Here is a 22,465-nt window from a genome sequence, read left to right as displayed (position 1 = left end):
TTTATGTCTCACTTTCTAAATCCAGGAGGTGGTCACACACACACACACACACACAGAGAGGTGCGTGCATGGACACACACACACAGACGCGAACACACACACACACACACAGACGCACACACACACACACACACAGACACACACACACACACACACAGAGGTGCGTGCATGGACAGACACACACACACACAATCATACTTATACAAACTAGTTTCTAAGTTGAACCCTACGTTAAGACGTTGCTGCTGTCTGAGCCTAGCATGACTTTCAGTTGTGTTATTGTAACCATGAAAACACTCTGGGCCCTGGCCCATAACTGTGGATGGCTTGTATACATAGTGTTGTAATGGACTCACAGGCTGTTAACTTAACTCCAAGAACCGTTCTGAGACATCAATTGTTTACTACGAATGGGTTAGTCCTCTGTGGGTGATTGTGTGTGTTATTGCACATATAGATCCCTTTTTGGCAATCCTTCTTTCTTCTAAGGGGGATTCTGACCTCTGAACTCTTAGTTATGTTTCCGCTTGGCCGAAGGGCAGGAAAGAGTGGAGTTGTAGACACTGTCAAACTGAAGTTAATATTAGGCGATCCGATCAGCAACATTTCAAACAACCACGGACTCATGATAGATTCTACCTGTGTTGTCTTCCAAGTTAAGTGATTGGGACATATTGGGACAACAAAAGCCACATTGGCTGTCCTGTTGTTTCTATGTGATGAGCAACAGTACAATACTGGCTTTAATGGGGTTTACTAGCGTATATCTTTCAAACAGCAAAGCCAACAAAACAAAAGGATAGTAGAAACATGAAGAGTAAAATCTGTCTAAATAGATTAAATGTGTAGCAACCATTCCAAAAAAACAGTTTTCTCATGCAGTATATCGTTATATGTTATGAGTGAACTATAAACTGAGCCATAACCCATACTGTTATTGCAGGAAACATCCTCATTGCCTCATATGACAGGGGACTCTGTCGGTCTCGACCACCTGACATGGGTCCAGCCGAAGACATGTACAGAATATGGCTTTGGCAACATGATGATCTCACAAACTCACTGCTATATTTGACGATTGTCCAAAAGACACAAATGCCAAACTGCGAGGCTCCAGCCAAAAGTCCAGCTGGTCTCTGCTTATGACTATGAGTGAAAGGATACAGTCAAACCTCCAGCTGGTCTCTGGTTATGACTATGAGTGAAAGGATACAGTCAAACCTCCAGCTGGTCTCTGCTTATGACTATGAGTGAAAGGATACAGTCAAACCTCCAGCTGGTCTCTGGTTATGACTATGAGTGAAAGGATACAGTCAAACCTCCAGCTGGTCTCTGCTTATGACTACGAGTGAAAGGATACAGTCAAACCTCCAGCTGGTCTCTGCTTATGACTATGAGTGAAAGGATACAGTCAAACCTCCAGCTGGTCTCTGGTTATGACTATGAGTGAAAGGATACAGTCAAACCTCCAGCTGGTCTCTGCTTATGACTACGAGTGAAAGGATACAGTCAAACCTCCAGCTGGTCTCTGGTTATGACTACGAGTGATAGTAGCTTCCTTATAGTTTCACCTGACATGATGCCAAACTGAAGTGATTCCACCCTGACGTGATTCCAACCTGACGTGATTCCAACCTGACGTGATTCCAACCTGACGTGATTCCAACCTGACGTGATTCCAACCTGATGTAATTCCAACCTGACGCGATTCCAACCTGACGTAATTCCAACCTGACGTAATTCCAACCTGACGTGATTTCAAACTTCGGCATTTTTGTTGTTCCTGTTGAATCGGCAAATCATACACTATTTACTGCATACTGTAAGTTAATTGGTACCTATGGAATGTAAAGGCCTATACAAACTTGATGATTGAGTTGGAGGCGTGCGTGGCCACGCAGTCATGGATGAACAGGGAGTACAGATGGGCTGAGCATGCACCCTTGTGGGGCCTCGGTGTTGAGGATCAGTGAAGTGAAGGTGTTGTTTCCTACCTTCACCAGCTGGGTGCAGCCCATCAGGAAGTCCAGGACCCAGTTGTACAGGGCGGGGTTCAGACCCAGGGCCTCGAGCTTAATAAGGAGCTTGGAGGATACTGTGGTGTTGAATGCGGAGCTATAGTCAATGAACAGCATACTTACATAGGTATTCCTCTCGTCCAGATGGGTTAGGGCAGTGTGCAGTGTGGTGGCTATTGCATCATCTGAGGATCTGTAGGGGCGGTAAGCAAATTGAAGTGGTTCTAGGGTGTCAGGTAAGAAGGAGGTGATATGATCCTTGACTAGTCTCTCGAAGCACTTCATGATGACAGAAGTGAGTGCTACGGATTGATAGTCATTTAGTTCAGTTACCTTTGATTTTCTTGAGTACAGGAACAATGGTGGCCATCTTGAAGCATGTGGGGACAGCAGACTGGGATAGGGATAGACTGAATATGTGCATAAACATTCCAGCCAGCTGGTCTGTGCATGCTCTGAGGACGCGGCTAGGGATGCAGTCCGGCCCGGTAGCCTTGCGAGGGTTAACACGCTTAAATGTCTTACTCACGAGAGAGCCATGTTTCTGTGAAACAGAGTACGTGAAACAGAGTACGTTACAATCCCTGATGTCTCTCTGGAAGGAAATCTTATTCCTGAGATCGTCAACTTTATTATCCAGAGACTGAACATTAGCGAGTAATATACTCGGAAGCGGTGGGTGGACTGTGCGCCTCCTAGTGGACTAGAAGTCCAATCCGAATACCTCTCTCAATACTGTTGGTATTGTTTTGGATCAGCATCTGGAATTAGTTCAATTGCCCTGGGGGGTAAGAACAAAGGATCCGATTCTGGAAAGTCGTAATCCTGGTTGTAATGCTGGTGAATTACCGCCGAGCTGATATCCAAAAGTTCATCCCGGTTGTATGCAATAAAAAACAAATTACTGCAAAGTTGCCAAGGGACAAGAAGCATTGTTGCCCTTTCTATCAGCACCATTCTTATATGTTGTGACAAGGTAAGGGTGGTATACAGAAGATAGCCCAAATTATGGCAAGAACAGCTCAAATAAGCAAAGAGAAATGACAATCCATCATTACTTTAAGACATAAAGGTCAGATAATTTGGAAAATGTAAAGAACTTTAAAAGTTTATTCAAGTGCAGTCGCAAAAACCATCAAGCTCTATGATGAAACTGGCTCTCATGAGGACTGCCACAGGAAAGGAAGACCCAGAGTTACCTCTGCTGCAGAGGATACGTTCATTACAGTAACCAAATAAATGCTTCACAGAGTTCAAGTAACAGACACATCTCAACATCAACTGTTCAAAGGAGACTGCGTGAATCAGGCCTTCATGGTCAAATTGCTGCAAAGAAACCACTACTAAAGGACACCAACAATAAGAAGAGACTTGCTTGGGCCAAGAAACATGAGCAATGGATGTTTGACCGGTGGAAATCTGCCCTTTGGTCTGATGAGTCCAAATTAGAGATTTTTGGTTCCAACCGCCGTGTCTTAGTGAGACGCAGAGTAGGTGAACGGATGATCTCCGCATGTGTGGTTCCCACTGTGAAGCATGGAGGAGGAGGTGTGTGGTTCCCACTGTGAAGCATGGAGGAGGAGGTGTGTGGTTCCCACCGTGAAGCATGGAGGAGGAGGTGTGATGGTGTGGGGGTGCTTTGCTGGTGACACTGTCTGTGATTTATTTATAATTCAAGGCACACTTAACCAGCATAGCTACCACAGAATTCTGCTATCGCATTTGGTTCGAGCTTAGTGTAACTTTTTTTTTTTTTCAACAGGACAACGACCCACACCTCCAGGCTGTGTAATGGCTATTTGAGCAAGAAGGAGAGTGATGGAGCGCTGCATCAGATGACCTGGTCTTCACAATCACCCAACCTCAACCCAATTGAGATGGTTTGGGATGAGTTGGACTGCAGAGTGAAGGAAAAGCAGCCAACAAGTGCTCAGCATATGTGGGAACTCCTTCAAGACTGTTGGAAAAGCATTCCTCATGAAGCTGGTTGAGAGAATGCCAAGAGTGTGCAAAGCTGTCATCAAGGCAAGGGTGGCTACTTTGAACAATCTAATATATAAAATATATTTTGATTTGTTTAACACTTTTTTGGTTACTACATGATTCCATATGTGTTATTTCATAGTTTTGATGTCTTCACTATTATTTTACAATGTAGAAAATAGTCAAATAAAGAAAAACCCTTGAATGAGTGGGTGTGGCCAAACTTCTGATTGGTAAAGTATGTAAATTAAATGTTTCTGTATTTTGAATACATTTGCATAAATATTTGCATAAATGTTGAATTCAGACGGTCACACAGCAAAATGTGGAATAAGTCACGGGGTATGACTCCTTTCTGAAGACACTATGTTAGTATACACTAAGTCCTCTATAGTCGTGTCTATGTTGTCTTTATCTGGTACGTCAGGTTAGTCACCAGAGTCACAACTTACCCACATTTTTTCGAAAAGGAAATAATGAGATGGAAAATTCTAACATCCTGACAATTAATTGACCATGTTTGACAGGAATCTTCATCAGGAATCTTCAAATCGGAAGGGAAAATATGTATCGAGAAAAAAATACCACACATTACCAAACATAACAGTACAGAAAAATGAATCCAGTGAGAAACCTTTGCTGTGTTAACTTATTCCATGATGACATTTTAACCTTTGACCTTTCTGTTTCACACAAGCGTTAGTTCATAGTATTCACTAGATAATCTTATATCTCTGCAGTACAATGGTACAGTACTAGAGTCAGATCACAACAAGACATGTAAACCAACACACCCACGCAGCAGGATTCCTTAATCTGTCTTTAAAGGTCTTATTCTTGATAAGTGACCCACTTTGACCTTCCAGTATTCTCATGAGTGTTTACAGAGCAGAGTCTGCAGAGCACTGAGTCCGCAGACCACCCTGTCAGGCCTGAGATCCCTACTAGACACTTTTGGGCGTAGATTATTTTATTTGTAGTGTATGCTTATATTTGCATGGTAACAAAAGTAGCAACAAATATCAGTATACTCTAACAATAATGGTAATGAGTATTTATATATACATTTTTTACCTTTCATTTACCTGGAGGAAACTGTGGCTGTCTCTCATTAAACGCTCGAAAAGCACTGAACTCAAACAAACCCTGACACTCGCCCGGGTGCACAAGGGAATCAGGAAGTTGACCACTTATCTCAATTATCCCAATCAGAAATAGAGAAAGACGAGTAGAGGAGAGAAAAGCAGAGCAAAGGAAAACACAAGTCTGGTCGGCAAGCCTCTGGCCCACAGCGGCAGATCAACACTAGCCTGGACACAAACACAACACAACCTCATTTGTGGTGGAACTCATTCTGCTGTGAGAGTTTATTTGCTCTTGGCCTTGTTTGACAGGTGGCTCCGCCAGGGGTCACGACCCTGGAAATGAATCAACTGACCCCCTCCTCTGAGGACGCTGTAGGAAGTGACTAATTCTTAGATTTATTTTAGAGATAATGTTTGCATCTCAAAGGGCATCCTGTTCCCTTTATAGTGCACTACTTTTGACCAGGGACCATAAGTAGTGCACTACATAGGGAATAGGGTGCCTTTTGATGCATAGTCTTAATAGAAACTATTGATGAGCTGCCTGACTGCCCTGACGCCTCCCTTTCTACCCATCTAAGTGTTACTTGTCTGTACTTATTGCTTCCTAACCAGAATCAATTACGGAACGGGAGTGATTACTGGAACAAGGAATGATCCCCCATGCAGTCATTCTGACAAGCATTTCACTACACTCGCATTAACATCTGCTAACCATGTGTATGTGACAAATAAAATTTGATTTGATTTGACTGCTCACAAGCTTTGTGCCTCTGAATTAATAATAATAATCAATTATTAATAATAATAATAATAAAATGAAGTCTCATTTTAAATGCATTTAACTTATGGACCTTTGTCAAGTTCACGTTTGTTCTGTTACTCTATGAACTTATCGACCTTTTGTTTGTTCTCACAGCCAACGTCGGACATTTTATTTGATTTGGAAGGTCTGTTTTAGCTGGCGGGTGACACCATGACCAATGTGAACATCGAGCACTGTAAGGGAAGTTAAGGGGTGTGTGTGTGTGTGTGTGTGTGTAAGGCGAACCACACATCGGCCATGTTGAAGGGTGTGAGGTGATTCCTGTCTGAGGGGAAGCTGTGTCACCAGTTTAAAAGGCTCACTGGGACTCATCGCAGTGTGCTCACAGTATAGACAACACAGTGCACCATACAACCACAGAGTTGGATGGTGGTTGGTCCCAGAACTACTTTTGGGGCTGTCCTTCCCAAAATATCCAGTGTCTGTTGCCAGGGCGATAGGAACTAGGAAGGAACATTCAGAAAGCATTCGTCCCATTTTTAAAAATAAGGATTTTTTGCCTAAATTTTTGCCTAAAATGACATACCCAAATCTAACTGCCTGTAGCTCAGGCCCTGAAGCAAGGATATGCATATTCTCGATACCATTTAATGAAGAATAGGGTGAAGGACCTCATTAAGACTCCAAGATAGACAAAATATATATTGTAGCTTTGGGAATGAATTGTAATAGAATATTCATTATATTGTTGATTTTATTGTGATGAAATGCTACACTCCCATCAGGTTTTGGCCAGTGAATCAAAGCCCTTTCACCATGCATGGAGTATCTCATCATTGAACTGGATCACTCATAAACCACAATGGCAACAAAACACATCAGTGTGTAATTCACTCAACTGTCCCTAGATGTTTTCTTTTCAACCCAGAGGAGATGATCTTTGTTTCAATGAAGGAGGACGAAGAGAGAGGGAGGGGAGAGGGAAAGAGGGAGAGAAGAGACAAGGAAAGAGAGTAGAGAGAACGTATTCATAGTACCCCTTCAGTTATTCCACATGTTGTTGTGTTACAGCCTGAATTCAAAATGGATTCCATTTTTTTCTCACTCATCTACACACAATACCACTTGTTTTTAGAATTTTTGTTAGACATTTAGGAAATGTATTGCAAATTGTCACGTCCTGACCATAGAGAGTCCTTATTTTCTATGGTGGAGTAGGTCAAGGGGTGACTGGGGGGTTAGTCTAGTTTATATTTTCTATTTGGGGTTCTAGTTTTGTTTTCTATGTTGGTGTTTGGTATGATTCCCAATTAGAGGCAGCTGGCTTTCGTTGTCTCTAATTGGGGATCATATTTAAGTAGCATTTTCCAGCTGTGTTTTGTGGAATATTGTTTATGGGTAGTTGTATGTCAGCACTCCTTTGTCGTCACGTTTCGTTATTCTTTATTGTTTTGTGTGTTTCACGAAATAAAGATGTGGAACCCAGATCTTGGTCCGTTTCTCCACACGAACGTGACAGAATATCCCCACCAGTCCAGGACCAAGCAGCGTGCTACAATGGGGAAAATAGTTTGGACCTAGGAGGAAATAATGGAAGGACAGGAGATCCTTCCGTGGCAGGAGTCACAGCAGACGCAAGGAGAGAAGGGAGGACAGCGACGCCGGGGTTCTCGGCCACAAGGAAAGCCCAAAAAACAGCCCAAAATCGTTTTTTGAGGGGGGCACACGGGGTGGTCGGCAATGCTGAGGTGTGAATCAGTGACAACATGGGAGGAGGTAGAGAGGTGGTCGGTCGACCCAGGGAGAGTGCCAGAGCCCGCCTGGGAGTCAATGGAACAGTGAGAGGAGGGAAACCGGAGAATGGAGTTGGTGAGGAGTATGCGGCAACGCAGGCGTTTGGAGGAGCGTTACCAGTCCGGTGCAATCTGTGCCGGTCCCACGCATCAGGCCTCCAGTGCGCCTTCCCAGGCCGGTATGTCCTGTGCCTGCTCCTCGCACTCGCCCAGATGTACGCCTCCACAGCCCAGTACGTCCTGTGCTAGCTCCTCGCACTCGCCATGCGAAGTGTGTCATCGTTCCGGTACAATTTGTGCCGGCTCTACGTACCAGGTCTCCAGTGTGCCTCCACAGCCCAGTGCGTCCTGTGCTAGCTCCTCGCACTTGCCGTGCGAGGTGTGTCATCGAACCGGTACCATTGATGCAGGCTCTACGCACCAGGTCACCGGTGGGCCTTCACAGCCCAGTGCGTCCTGTGCTAGCTCCTCACACTTGCCGTGCGAGGTGTGTCATCGAACCGGTACCATTGATGCAGGCTCTACGCACCAGGTCACCGGTGGGCCTTCACAGCCCAGTGCGTCCTGTGCTAGCTCCTCACACTTGCCGTGCGAGGTGTGTCATCGAACCGGTACCATTGATGCAGGCTATACGCACCAGGTCACCGGTGGGCCTTCACAGCCCAGTACGTCCTGTGCTAGCTCCTCGCACGGCCATTGATGCAGGCTATACGCACCAGGTCACCGGTGGGCCTTCACAGCCCAGTACGTCCTGTTCCTTCTCCCTGCACTCGCCCTGAAGTGTGTGTCATCAGTCCAGTGTCACCTGTACCGGCCCCACACATCAGGCCTCCAGTGCGTCTCCCCAGTCCGGTACGTCCTGTGCCTGCTCTTCGTGCTCGCCCTGAGGTGCGTGTCACCTGTCCGGTACCACCAGTGCCGGCCCCACGCACCAGGCTTCCTGAGACGATCCCCTTTCCAGAGCTTCCGGCGACAGTTCCCAGTCCGGAACCTCCTGAGACAGTCCACGATCCGGAACCTCCTCAGACAGTCCACGATCCGGAACCTCCTGAGGTGGTCCACGGCCCGGAACCTCCTGAGGCGGTCCACGGCCCGGAACCTCCTGAGGCGGTCCATGGCCCGGAACCTCCTGAGGCGGTCCACGGCCCGGAGCTTCCAAACACGGCGTCCAGTCCAGCTGGACCCTGTAACCTGGTGTTGGACTACAGACAGTAACCTGGTGTTGGACTATAGACTGTAACCTGGTGTTGGACTATAGACTGTAACCAGGTGTTGGACTATAGACAGTAACCTGGTGTTGGACTATAGACAGTAACCTGGTGTTGGACTAGAGACTGTAACCTGGTGTTGGACTATAGACTGTAACCTGGTGTTGAACTATAGACTGTAACCTGGTGTTGGACTATAGACAGTAACCTGGTGTTGGACTATGGATAGTAACCTGGTGTTGGACTATAGACTGTAACCTGGTGTTGGACTATAGACTGTAACCTGGTGTTGGACTATAGACAGTAACCTGGTGTTGGACTATAGACAGTAACCTGGTGTTGGACTATAGACAGTAACCTGGTGTTGGACTATAGACTGTAACCTGGTGTTGGACTATAGACTGTAACCAGGTGTTGGACTATAGACAGTAACCTGGTGTTGGACTATAGACAGTAACCTGGTGTTGGACTAGAGACTGTAACCTGGTGTTGGACTATAGACAGTAACCTGGTGTTGGACTATAGACAGTAACCTGGTGTTGGACTAGAGACTGTAACCTGGTGTTGGACTATAGACTGTAACCTGGTGTTGAACTATAGACTGTAACCTGGTGTTGGACTATAGACAGTAACCTGGTGTTGGACTATGGGATAGTAACCTGGTGTTGGACTATAGACTGTAACCTGGTGTTGGACTATAGACTGTAACCTGGTGTTGGACTATAGACTGTAACCTGGTGTTGGACTATAGACAGTAACCTGGTGTTGGACTATAGACAGTAACCTGGTGTTGGACTATAGACAGTAATTGTTACCTGGTGTTGGACTAGAGACAGTAACCTGGTGTTGGACTATAGACTGTAACCTGGTGTTGGACTATAGACAGTAACCTGGTGTTGGACTGTAACCTGGTGTTGGACTATAGACAGTAACCTGGTGTTGGACTACAGACAGTAACCTGGTGTTGGACTAGAGACTGTAACCTGGTGTTGGACTATAGACTGTAACCTGGTGTTGGACTATAGACTGTAACCTGGTGTTGGACTATAGACAGTAACCTGGTGTTGGACTATGGATAGTAACCTGGTGTTGGACTATAGACTGTAACCTGGTGTTGGACTATAGACAGTAACCTGGTGTTGGACTATAGACAGTAACCTGGTGTTGGACTATAGACAGTAACCTGGTGTTGGACTATAGACAGTAATTGTTACCTGGTGTTGGACTATAGACAGTAACCTGGTGTTGGACTATGGACAGTAACCTGGTGTTGGACTATAGACAGTAACCTGGTGTTGGACTATGGACAGTAACCTGGTGTTGGACTATGGACAGTAACCTGGTGTTGGACTATAGACAGTAACCTGGTGTTGGACTATGGACAGTAACCTGGTGTTGGACTATGGACAGTAACCTGGTGTTGGACTATAGACAGTAATTGTTACCCGGTGTTGGCCTGAGGAGACTGAGAAGGTAACACAGGTATGTATCACATCCTGCCGTGATTGGCTGTCCCATAAGGCGGCGCACAATTGGCCCAGCATCGTCCGAGTTTGGCCCGAGGAGGCCGTCATTGTAAATAAGAAATTGTTCATAACTGACTTGCCCGGTTAAATAAAGGTTAAATAAATACAAATATGTTGTGCATTAATCTACTACCTCAGAATAGGACCAATGCCTGGAGCAGCATATCAGCTGACACGGAGGTTAGACCATATTACCTGGTTAACATACAGCTGGGAGGTAAACACCCAACTACCCCTGCTTTAAAACTAAATGTCAGCATTACTTGCTATCTGCATAGATAAAGACCCTATCAAAGGGTATCAGTAACACTATCAAAGGTTAGGGAATCAATATCAAAACATCAAGGATCAGCTCTTTTTCCTTGATTGATCTGAATGTTTTCTGACAAGAGCAAATTGAAGTGTTTATTGATTTGTATTTGTTTAGTCTATGATGTAAAAATCTGTTACTTCTTAAACTAAGAGACAAACACACATGTGCACTTTGGAGCAACAATGACTACAGTCTTAGAAAAAAGGGTTCCAAAAGGGTTCTTCGGCTGTCATCATAGGAGAACCCTTTTTTGGTTCCAGGTAGAACTCTTTTGGATTCCATGTATAACCCTCTGTGTAAAGGGTTCTACAAAATAATTCGAAAGGGTTCTACCTAAAACCAAAAGGGTTCTACCTGGAACCAAAAGGGTTCTACCTGGAACCAAAAAGGGTTCTGCAGAGGGTTATCCTATGGGGACAGCCATAGAACCGTTTTAGATTCTAGATAGCATATGTTTTTCTAAGAGTGCAACATCTACTATGAAGGTAAGCCCTTGGCCTTAATACAGCCAGCAGGGAAGAGAACCACCAGAACTCCTCTACTACATCTTCAACAGAGAGGTCTGGGTTTGATTATCAACCCATACATTATTATTACTGTAGCAGGAGGACTCCGCTGGGTTTAACTGCACTGGAGAAGAAGACAGATTACATTATGTCTGTGTTCCAAATCACACCCTATTCCCTATGTAGTGCAATACTTTTGACCAGGGCCCTGTAAAGGGAATAGGGCGCCATTAGAGACTCAGCCTGAAGTAAAGACCCGGAGCACAGGCCCTCCTCTAACCCCAGATCTCTTTAAACAGACAGGATGGATTTCTCTGTAGTGGACAGAGAGAGAGAAAGAGAGACATGGACAAAGAGCTGTGTTGTGGACAATACAAACTGTTTCATGTAGGAGACGAGGAGTGTTGAAAAGTGCTGGACTCTCTGACACACTGATTTTCTGATCTGACGTGAGGGATGCATAGACCTCAGTACCGTATTCTCTCTCTGCATCACTCACTCTGCATCACTCTCTCTGCATCACTCTCTGCATCACTCTTTCTGTCTGCATCACTCTCTCTGCATCACTATTTCTGTCTGCATCACTCACTCTGCATCACTCTTTCTGTCTGCATCACTCACTCTGCATCACTCTCTGTCTGCATCACTCTGTCTGTATCACTATTTCTGTCTGCATCACTCTCTCTGCATCACTCTTTCTGTCTGCATCATTCTCTCTGCATCACTCTTTCTGTCTGCATCACTCACTCTGCATCACTCTCTCTGCATCACTCTTTCTGTCTGCATCACTCACTCTGCATCACTCACTCTGCATCACTCATTCTGCATCACTCACTCTGCATCACTCTTTCTGTCTGCATCATTCACTCTGTCTGCATCACTCACTCTGCATCACTCACTCTGCATCACTCTCTCTGCATCACTCTTTCTGTCTGCATCACTCTCTCTGCATCACTCTTCTGTCTGCATCACTCTTCTGTCTGCATCACTCACTCTGCATCACTCACTCTGCATCACTCTCTCTGCATCACTCTTTCTCTCTGCATCACTCACTCTGCATCACTCTCTCTGTCCCCATCACTCTCTGTCTGCATCATTCTCTCTGAATCACTCTCTCTGTATCACTCTCTTTGTATCATTCACTCTGTATCACTCACTGTCTGTTTCTCTCTCTCTGCATCACTCTGTCTGTCTGTATCACTCTCTCTGCATCACTCTGTCTGTCTGTATCACTCTCTCTGTCTGTCACTCTGTCTGTATCACTCTCTCTGCATAACTCTCTCTGTCTGTATCACTCTGTCTGTATCACTCTCTCTGTCTGTATCACTCTGTCTGTCAGTATCATTCTCTCTGCATCACTCTCTCTGCCTGCATCACTCTGTCTGTCTGCATCACCTTGTCTGTCTGCATCACTCACTCTGCATCACTCTCTCTGCATCACTCACTCTGCATCACTCACTCTGCATCACTCTCTCTGCATCACTCACTCGGAATCACTCACTCGGAATCACTCACTCTGCATCACTGTCTCTGAATCACTCTCTCTGCATCACTCTCTCTGCATCACTCTGTCTGTCTGTATCACTCTCTCTGTCTGTATCACTCTCTCTGTCTGTATCACTCTCTCTGTCTGTATCACTCTCTCTGTCTGTATCACTCTTTCTGTATCACTCTGTTTGTATCACTCTCTGTCTGTATCACTCTGTCTGTATCCTCTCTCTGTCTGTCACTCTGTCTGTATCACTCTCTGTCTGTTTCACTCTTTCTGCATCACTCTTTCTGTATCACTCTGTCTGTATCACTCTCTCTCTATATCACTCTCTCTGTATCACTCTGTCTGTCTGTATCACTCTCTCTGTCTGTCATTCTGTCTGTATCACTCTCTCTGTCTGTCACTCTGTCTGTATCACTCTCTCTGTCTGTATCACTCTGTCTGTCTGTATCACTCTCTCTGTCTGTATCACTCTGTCTGTCTGTATCACTCTCTCTGTCTGTATCACTCTGTCTGTATCACTCTCTCTGCATCACTCTCTCTGCATCACTCTCTCTGTCTGTCACTCTGTCTGTATCACTCTCTCTGTCTGTATCACTCTGTCTGTCTGTATCACTCTCTCTGTCTGTATCACTCTGTCTGTATCACTCTCTCTGCATCACTCTCTGTCTGTATCACTCTCTCTGCATCACTCTGTCTGTATCACTCTCTCTCTGTATCACTCTGTCTGTATCCTCTCTCTGTCTGTCACTCTCTCTGCATCACTCTCTCTGTCTGTATCACTCTCTCTGCATCATTCTGTCTGTATCACTCTCTCTGCATCACTCTCTCTGCATCACTCTCTCTGTCTGTCACTCTGTCTGTATCACTCTCTCTGCGTCATTCTGTCTGCATCATTTTCTCTGCATAACTCTGTATCATTCTCTTATTAGTTATTGTCTCAGCTTAATTTCACAGCAGCTGGTTCAAAAGTGTGAAACTGTTGTCAATGTAACATTAGGTGTTAAGGTAACAAGTTATCTCAAGAAAGGCTGAGAAGTAGAGCTGAGGTAACTTTAAGGGTGAGATTACCATGGCAATAAATACCATGGCAATAAATACAATGATTTCCTGTTTCACGACAGTGAAATGAGAAGTAGAGCTGAGGTAACTTTAAGGGTGAGATTACCATGGCAATAAATAGAATGATTTCCTGTTTCACGACAGAGAAATGAGAAGTAGAGCTGAGGTAACTTTAAGGGTGAGATTACCATGGCAATAAATAAAATTATTTCCTGTTTCACGACAGAGAAATGAGAAGTAGAGCTGAGGTAACTTTAAGGGTGAGATTACCATGGCAATAAATAAAATGATTTCCTGTTTCACGACAGAGAAATGAGAAGTAGAGCTGAGGTAACTTTAAGGGTGAGATTACCATGGCAATAAATAAAATGATTTCCTGTTTCACGACAGAGAAATGAGAAGTAGAGCTGAGGTAACTTTAAGGGTGAGATTACCATGGCAATAAATAGAATGATTTCCTGTTTCACGACAGTGAAATGAGAAGTAGAGCTGAGGTAACTTTAAGGGTGAGATTACCATGGCAATAAATAAAATGATTTCCTGTTTCACGACAGTGAAATGAGAAGTAGGCTATGTAGTGTCACGAGCAACTCAATAATCTTCAACAACAGGTAGCGATGATTTGCAACACTAAATGACTTGTCCGCTGTGTTTCCCTGCGGTAGGCCACCTCTGGTGGAATGATTAAAGTGACAGAGACACGATAAAAGCCACATTAATTGGCTGGCGAGGATTACGGAAAAACCAAAACATTGTGTATCGGAAATGCATGCAAACGCAATGAGGCGAACGGCATAACTAAGTTGGGCTAAAAACACTGAAAACATTTACTTTCTCTCATCTTGATGTTGATGTTTGGCCAGAAGAATTATTGCGAAATCAACCCCCCCACCCAAAATTGTCCCTCTCCTCGTCAGGAATCCATAAAAATATTGGATCAACTTGCAGCTCCTGAAAAATATAAACCCAAGGGATCGATATAGCCGCCAGAACGCTCAACTTATAACTTGGTCGAGACGCCAACATGATAATAAATTAGTATTCCCCAAAATCATGCCAAAATATGTCTGTATCATAAGATATGTTGCTAGGTGAAGACAATAGATATTCTTGGAGGACGCATGTTCTCTCTGTCAAATAGCATGTTGGATAGCAACCAAGTTTCAACCATCTGAACACTCTGATTTATAACCAGGGCATAAATGTGTTGCTTTGGATAATGTTTCATATGGTATATGAATGGAAAAACATTTTCTTTAGGGACATAATGTTTTTTTAAAGCATTAAACAGAGCTTGCATTGGCCACAGCCCTGATCTTATACTAACAATGGACCTTCACTGTTTAAATCACGGACCAAATGCACCTTCACTGTTTAAATCACGGACCAAATGCACCTTCACTGTTTAAATCACGAACCAAATGTACCTTCACTGTTTAAATCACAGACCAAATGCACCTTCACTGTTTAAATCACGAACCAAATGTACCTTCACTGTATAAATCACGAACCAAATGTACCTTCACTGTATAAATCATGAACCAAATGTACCTTCACTGTTTAAATCACAGACCAAATGGACCTTCACTGTTTAAATCACAGACCAAATGTACTTTCACTGTATAAATCACGAACCAAATGTACCTTCACTGTATAAATCATGAACCAAATGTACCTTCACTGTTTAAATCACAGACCAAATGCACCTTCACTGTATAAATCACGGACCAAATGCACCTTCACTGTATAAATCATGGACCAAATGCACCTTCACTGTTTAAATCACGAACCAAATGTACCTTCACTGTTTAAATCACAGACCAAATGCACCTTCACTGTATAAATCACGGACCAAATGCACCTTCACTGTATAAATCATGGACCAAATGTACCGTCACTGTTTAAATCACAGACCAAATGCACCTTCACTGTATAAATCACGGACCAAATGCACCTTCACTGTATAAATCATGGACCAAATGCACCTTCACTGTATAAATCACGGACCAAATGTACTTTCACTGTATAAATCACAAACCAAATGTACCTTCACTGTTTAAATCACAGACCAAATGGACCTTCACTGTTTAAATCACAGACCAAATGGAATTTCACTTTTTAAATCATGGACCAAATACCAGTAATCCTACTTACACAAAGATTAGCTCAAGTGTTGTCCCAGGTCACTCAACATATGTTTTATTTAACAGACAGTGGATGGAGAGAGTGGAGAGAGGGAGAAACAGACAGGTAGGATACAACACAATGCTGAAGGGTTTTCCCAGGCCACTCATCTATCATTATCTTATACATTATTTATTTTTTACTTTTTCTTTACCTTTCACCCAAGTCACAAGACATGTATTTCCAGGTCCCAAGTATGCGTGTATCCCAGAGATAACCGCGTATCCCAGAGATAACCGTGTATCCCAGAGATAGCCGTGCATCCCAAAGATAACCGCGTATCCCAGAGATAACCGCGTATCCCAGGGATAACCGCGTATCCCAGAGATAACCGCGTATCCCAGAGATAACCGCGTATCCCAGAGATAACAGTGTATCCCAGAGATAGCCGTGCATCCCAAAGATAACCGTGTATCCCAGAGATAGCCGTGTATCCCAGAGATAGCCGTGTATCCCAGAGATAGCCGTGTATCCCAGAGATAACCATCTATCCCAACCGTGTATTTCAGAGATAACCATCTATCCCAACCGTGTATTTCAGAGATAACCATCTATCCCAACCGTGTATCCCAGAGATAACTGTGTATCCCAGAGATAACCGTGTATCCCAGAGATAACCGTGTATCCCAGAGATAACCGTGTATCCCAGAGATAACCAAACCAATGTCATTACTGACCCAAGAGCTGCTTTGTTAATATGACTGTCAGACGGGTAACTTCATGTTTGGCCTTCAGCTACCTTAATGAAGCCCAGCACCTTAATGTGATGCCTCCTGACATGCTATGCCCCTGCAAATTGGATCAAGGGAATTGCTCACATTCTTCCCGTTTTGCTTCCTACTGTACCTTGCTGGGTGATTGGCCCCATATTGGCCTGGCCTAGCTTGCATCCCAAATGGCACCCTTTACCTACGTAGTGCACTACTTTTGACCAGAGCCCTATGGCTAGTAGTGCACTACATAGGGAATAGGGAGTCAATTGTGATTCAGCCCTAGTAACTTCCACCACACTGGGTCGATATTATTCTTATTTGGTCAACTTTTCTCTGACGACTCAAATGTCATTATTGAATCAAAATGTCCGCCATTACAATGGGGGCTGATAGGGATCTGAGGAGGAGGACGTCACTTAAACCAGTAGTAGTGGTGTTTTAATCCGTTACAATGGGGGCTGATAGGGATCTGAGGAGGAGGACGTCACTTAAACCAGTAGTACTGGTGTTTTAATCCATTACAATGGGTGCTGATAGGGATCTGAGGAGGAGGACGTCACTTAAACCAGTAGTACTGGTGTTTTAATCCGTGATGCAAGCAGGGACATGAAGTGAAGAGACTTGGTAAGGGTTCTGTTGACAGAAGGGACCTCTGTTACTTTCACTGCGGTTTCATAACAGGAAAGACTTTGATATTTGTCCAAAATGGCACCCTATTCCCTTTCTAGTGTACTACTTTTGCCCATACGGTCCTGCTCAAAGTAGTGCACTATATAGGGAATAGTGTTCCATTTGGAACTTACACATTGTCAAATATTTCATGAACTTTCTCTCTTTTTTAACTGACATTTTTTTTCAATACCCCTTACATTTCTACAACTTGTGTTTTTGTTTTTAGAATTAGCAATACTTTGGCTATATCCCAGGAGGTACTTGAAGACTCTCTGAGAGGCTAAAACATCACCACTCTGTTGTTCAGAAATGACTTGTGTTCAGTTACTTTGAGGGGATTGATGGTCCCGAGTGCCGTTTTTAACAGTTTATTCATGTTTTATAAACAGAACGGCCACGTAATTACAGTGTAAATAGATGATGTCATACTATAATACTAGCACTGGAGTGATTACAGTGTAAATAGATGATGTAATACTATCACTGGAGTGATTACAGTGTAAATAGATGATGTCATACTATAATACTAGCACTGGAGTGATTACAGTGTAAATAGATGATGTCATACTATAATACTAGCACTGGAGTGATTACAGTGTAAATAGATGATGTCATACTATAATACTAGCACTGGAGTGATTACAGTGTAAATAGATGATGTCATACTATAATACTAGCACTGGAGTGATTACAGTGTAAATAGATGATGTCATACTATAATACTAGCACTGGAGTAATTACAGTGTAAATAGATGATGTCATACTATAATACTAGCACTGGAGTGATTACAGTGTAAAAAGATGATGTCATACTAACACTGGAGTAATTACAGTGTAAATAGATGATGTCATACTATAATACTATCACTGGAGTAATTACAGTGTAAATAGATGATGTCATACTATAATACTAGCACTGGAGTGATTACAGTGTAAATAGATGATGTCATACTATAATACTAGCACTGGAGTAATTACAGTGTAAATAGATGATGTCATACTATAATACTATCACTGGAGTGATTACAGTGTAAATAGATGATGTCATACTATAATACTATCACTGGAGTGATTACAGTGTAAATAGATGATGTCATACTATAATACTAGCACTGGAGTGATTACAGTGTAAATAGATGATGTCATACTATAATACTAGCACTGGAGTAATTACAGTGTAAATAGATGATGTCATACTATAATACTAGCACTGGAGTGATTACAGTGTAAATAGATGATGTCATACTATAATACTAGCACTGGAGTGATTACAGTGTAAATAGATGATGTCATACTATAATACTAGCACTGGAGTGATTACAGTGTAAATAGATGATGTCATACTATAATACTAGCACTGGAGTAATTACAGTGTAAATAGATGATGTCATACTATAATACTAGCACTGGAGTAATTACAGTGTAAATATATGATGTCATACTATAATACTAGCACTGGAGTAATTACAGTGTAAAAAGATGATGTCATACTATAATACTATCACTGGAGTGATTACAGTGTAAAAAGATGATGTCATACTAACACTGGAGTAATTACAGTGTAAATAGATGATGTCATACTATAATACTATCACTGGAGTGATTACAGTGTAAAAAGATGATGTCATACTATAATACTATCACTGGAGTGATTACAGTGTAAAAGATGATGTCATACTATAACACTATCACTGCAGTGATTACAGTGTAAATAGATGATGTCATACTATAATACTATCACTGGAGTGATTACAGTGTAAAAAGATGATGTCATACTATAATACTATCACTGGAGTGATTACAGTGTAAAAGATGATGTCATACTATAACACTATCACTGGAGTGATTACAGTGTAAATAGATGATGTAATACTATCACTGGAGTGATTACAGTGTAAATAGATGATGTCATACTATAATACTATCACTGGAGTGATTACAGTGTAAATAGATGATGTAATACTATCACTGGAGTGATTACAGTGTAAATAGATGATGTCATACTATAATACTATCACTGGAGTGATTACAGTGTAAATAGATGATGTCATACTATAATACTATCACTGGAGTGATTACAGTGTAAATAGATGATGTAATACTATAATACTATCACTGGAGTGATTACAGTGTAAATAGATGATGTAATACTATCACTGGAGTGATTACAGTGTAAAAGATGATGTCATACTATAACACTATCACTGGAGTGATTACAGTGTAAATAGATGATGTCATACTATAATACTAGCACTGGAGTGATTACAGTGTAAATAGATGATGTCATACTATAATACTAGCACTGGAGTGATTACAGTGTAAATAGATGATGTCATACTATCACTGGAGTGATTACAGTGTAAAAGATGATGTCATACTATAACACTATCACTGGAGTGATTACAGTGTAAATAGATGATGTAATACTATCACTGGAGTGATTACAGTGTAAAAGATGATGTCATACTATAATACTATCACTGGAGTGATTACAGTGTAAATAGATGATGTAATACTATCACTGGAGTGATTACAGTGTAAATAGATGATGTAATACTATCACTGGAGTGATTACAGTGTAAATAGATGATGTAATACTATCACTGGAGTGATTACAGTGTAAATAGATGATATAATACTATAATACTATCACTGAAGTGATTACAGTTTCCCAACGTGTTCTATTGAAGATAGTGAATCTCTGCTGACATCTTTCCATTTATCGTTTACAATAACCTGCAACCAGTGGGTATACACTTCACACACACACACACACACACACACACACACACACACACACACACACACACACACACACACACACAGAGTAATAAGGTTAGGAGGTCGTGACGCCCTCCAGATGAAGGAGCCCTTCCTTGTACACCCTTTTAAGGGGTTTCATGTCAATCCCCCATCTCTGCACAGGAAGCCTATACTCACTGGTGTAAAGTACTTAAGTAAAAAATACTTAAGTTGTTTTTTGGGGTTACTCTAGTTTACTATTTCCTTTTACTTCCCTACATTCCTAAAGAAAATAAAGTACTTTTGATTCTATACATTTTCCCTGACACCCAGAAGTACTGGTTACCTTTGAAAATGCTCAGGCAGGACAGCAATATGGTCCAATCGATGCACCTATCAATACAACGCGTTGTTATGACCTACTGCCTCACTTAAACACAAATACAGCGTGTGGAAATTATGTCTGAGTGTGCCCCTGTCTGTCTGTACATTTTTTTTTTTTAAAGCAAGAACATTGTGCCGTCTGGTGTGTGTGTGAGGTGTGTGTGTGTGTGTGAGGTGTGTGTGTGTGAGGTGTGTGTGTGAGGTGTGTGTGTGAGGTGTGTGTGTGAGGTGTGTGTGTGTGTGTGTGAGGTGTGTGTGTGTGAGGTGTGTGTGTGAGGTGTGTGTGTGTGAGGTGTGTGTGTGAGGTGTGTTTTTTTGAGGTGTGTGTGTGTGTGTGAGGTGTGTGTGTGAGGTGTGTGTGTGAGGTGTGTGTGTGTGTGTGTGTGAGGTGTGTGTGTGAGGTGTGTGTGTGTGAGGTGTGTGTGTGAGGTGTGTGTGTGAGGTGTGTGTGTGTGTGTGTGTGAGGTGTGTGTGTGTGTGTGTGAGGTGTGTGTGTGTGAGGTGTGTGTGTGTGAGGTGTGTGAGGTGTGTGTGTGAGGTGTGTGTGTGTGTGTGTGTGAGGTGTGTGTGTGAGGTGTGTGTTTAAGGAATTTGATGTGTAGCATTTATTATTTACTCAAGAATGAAAATTAAGTATTTTTTTCCACCACTTTACTTACATTTGAGTCATTTTAGCAGACAATCTAATCCAGAGTCACTAACACTAGTGAGTCCATACATTTTAAGACTTTTTTTTTCATTCTGGTCCCCCTGTGGGGATCGAACCCACAACCCTGGCATTGCAAGGGCCATGCTCAACCAATTAAAACCCTTTTGGAAGTACATTTAGAACCAGACACTTTTAGACTTTTACCCGGGTGACTTTCACTTTTACTTAAGTCATTTTCTGTTAAAGGTATCTTTACTTTTACTCAAGTATGACAATTGAGTACTTTTCCCACCCCTGCCTCTACTGTACATCTGTGGACCAGAGCAAGTCAATACATCCCATGTCGTATGTATGGAGTGAGTGAGTCTGAGTCAGAAATGGCCTCCTACTTCCCTATATAACGCACAACATTTGACCAGAGCTCACTGCGGGGGGGCCGTTGTTCAAAAGAGAATATGTTACCATTTAGGACACAGCCAAAGTGAATGTCCTCCAGATGCTACAAGCTATCAGCTTTACCTCATCGTTTACAGACCACATGGCTCCAATCTTCAGACCCCCAAGAGCCAGCAGCTCAGGCAGCTTCCTCTCACCCCCCCCCCCCCCCCCCCCCCCCCCCCAAAAGAAAAGCACATCCCCTCTGATACACCACCGCTTTACGTTAGCTAGCTACCTCCCGCAGCTCAGGGAGCTTCCCCCCCCCACCCCCCACCACATCTCCTCTGATACACCACCGCTTTACGTTAGCTAGCTACCTCCCGCAGCTCCTCGCTCTTTTAACAACAAACTGCCAACAAGACTTCATAAAGGCAAAAGCATGAATAAACATAGGCCTGTTCAGGCCAGGTTGGCTGCATGTGTCAGGGATGTCCATCATAAAGGATTACTACATGTCTTTGGAGTTGTCAGGGATGTCCATCATAAAGGATCACTACCTGTCTTTGGAGTTGTCAGGGATGTCCATCATAAAGGATCACTACCTGTCTTTGGAGTTGTCAGGGATGTCCATCATAAAGGATCACTACCTGTCTTTGGAGTTGTCAGGGATGTCCATCATAAAGGATCACTACCTGTCTTTGGAGTTGTCAGGGATGTCCATCATAAAGGATCACTACCTGTCTTTGGAGTTGTCAGGGATGTCCATCATAAAGGATTACTACCTGTCTTTGGAGTTGTCAGGGATGTCCATCATAAAGGATTACTACATGTCTTTGGAGTTGTCAGGGATGTCCATCATAAAGGATCACTACCTGTCTTTGGAGTTGTCAGGGATGTGTTTCCTAGGTGTTATGGGTCATGTGATCTGGACACATTGGAGTGTAGTGTAGCAGACTGATAGAATCAGTTAGTTGTTTTCAACAGTAAGATT

At 42.9% G+C, this 22,465-nt stretch overlaps 1 protein-coding gene across 1 annotated transcript in view; it reads right to left on the bottom strand.

Moving 5' to 3' along the window:
- LOC116371890 (circumsporozoite protein-like) overlaps positions 1 to 8,761 on the bottom strand; it is an 82,166-nt gene extending 73,405 nt beyond the window's left edge. Inside the window, exon 1 of the mRNA XM_031821026.1 lies at positions 8,578 to 8,761. Coding sequence (XP_031676886.1) covers positions 8,578 to 8,761 — 184 coding nt within the window. The remainder of the gene's footprint in view (positions 1 to 8,577) is intronic.
- Positions 8,762 to 22,465: the final 13,704 nt, after the last annotated feature.

This window comes from Oncorhynchus kisutch, unplaced genomic scaffold, assembly GCF_002021735.2.
Source record: "Oncorhynchus kisutch isolate 150728-3 unplaced genomic scaffold, Okis_V2 scaffold3813, whole genome shotgun sequence".
Taxonomy (NCBI): Eukaryota; Metazoa; Chordata; class Actinopteri; order Salmoniformes; family Salmonidae; genus Oncorhynchus; species Oncorhynchus kisutch.
Note: the sequence above shows the minus strand (reverse complement) of the source record. Positions and strands in the feature narration are given on the sequence as shown.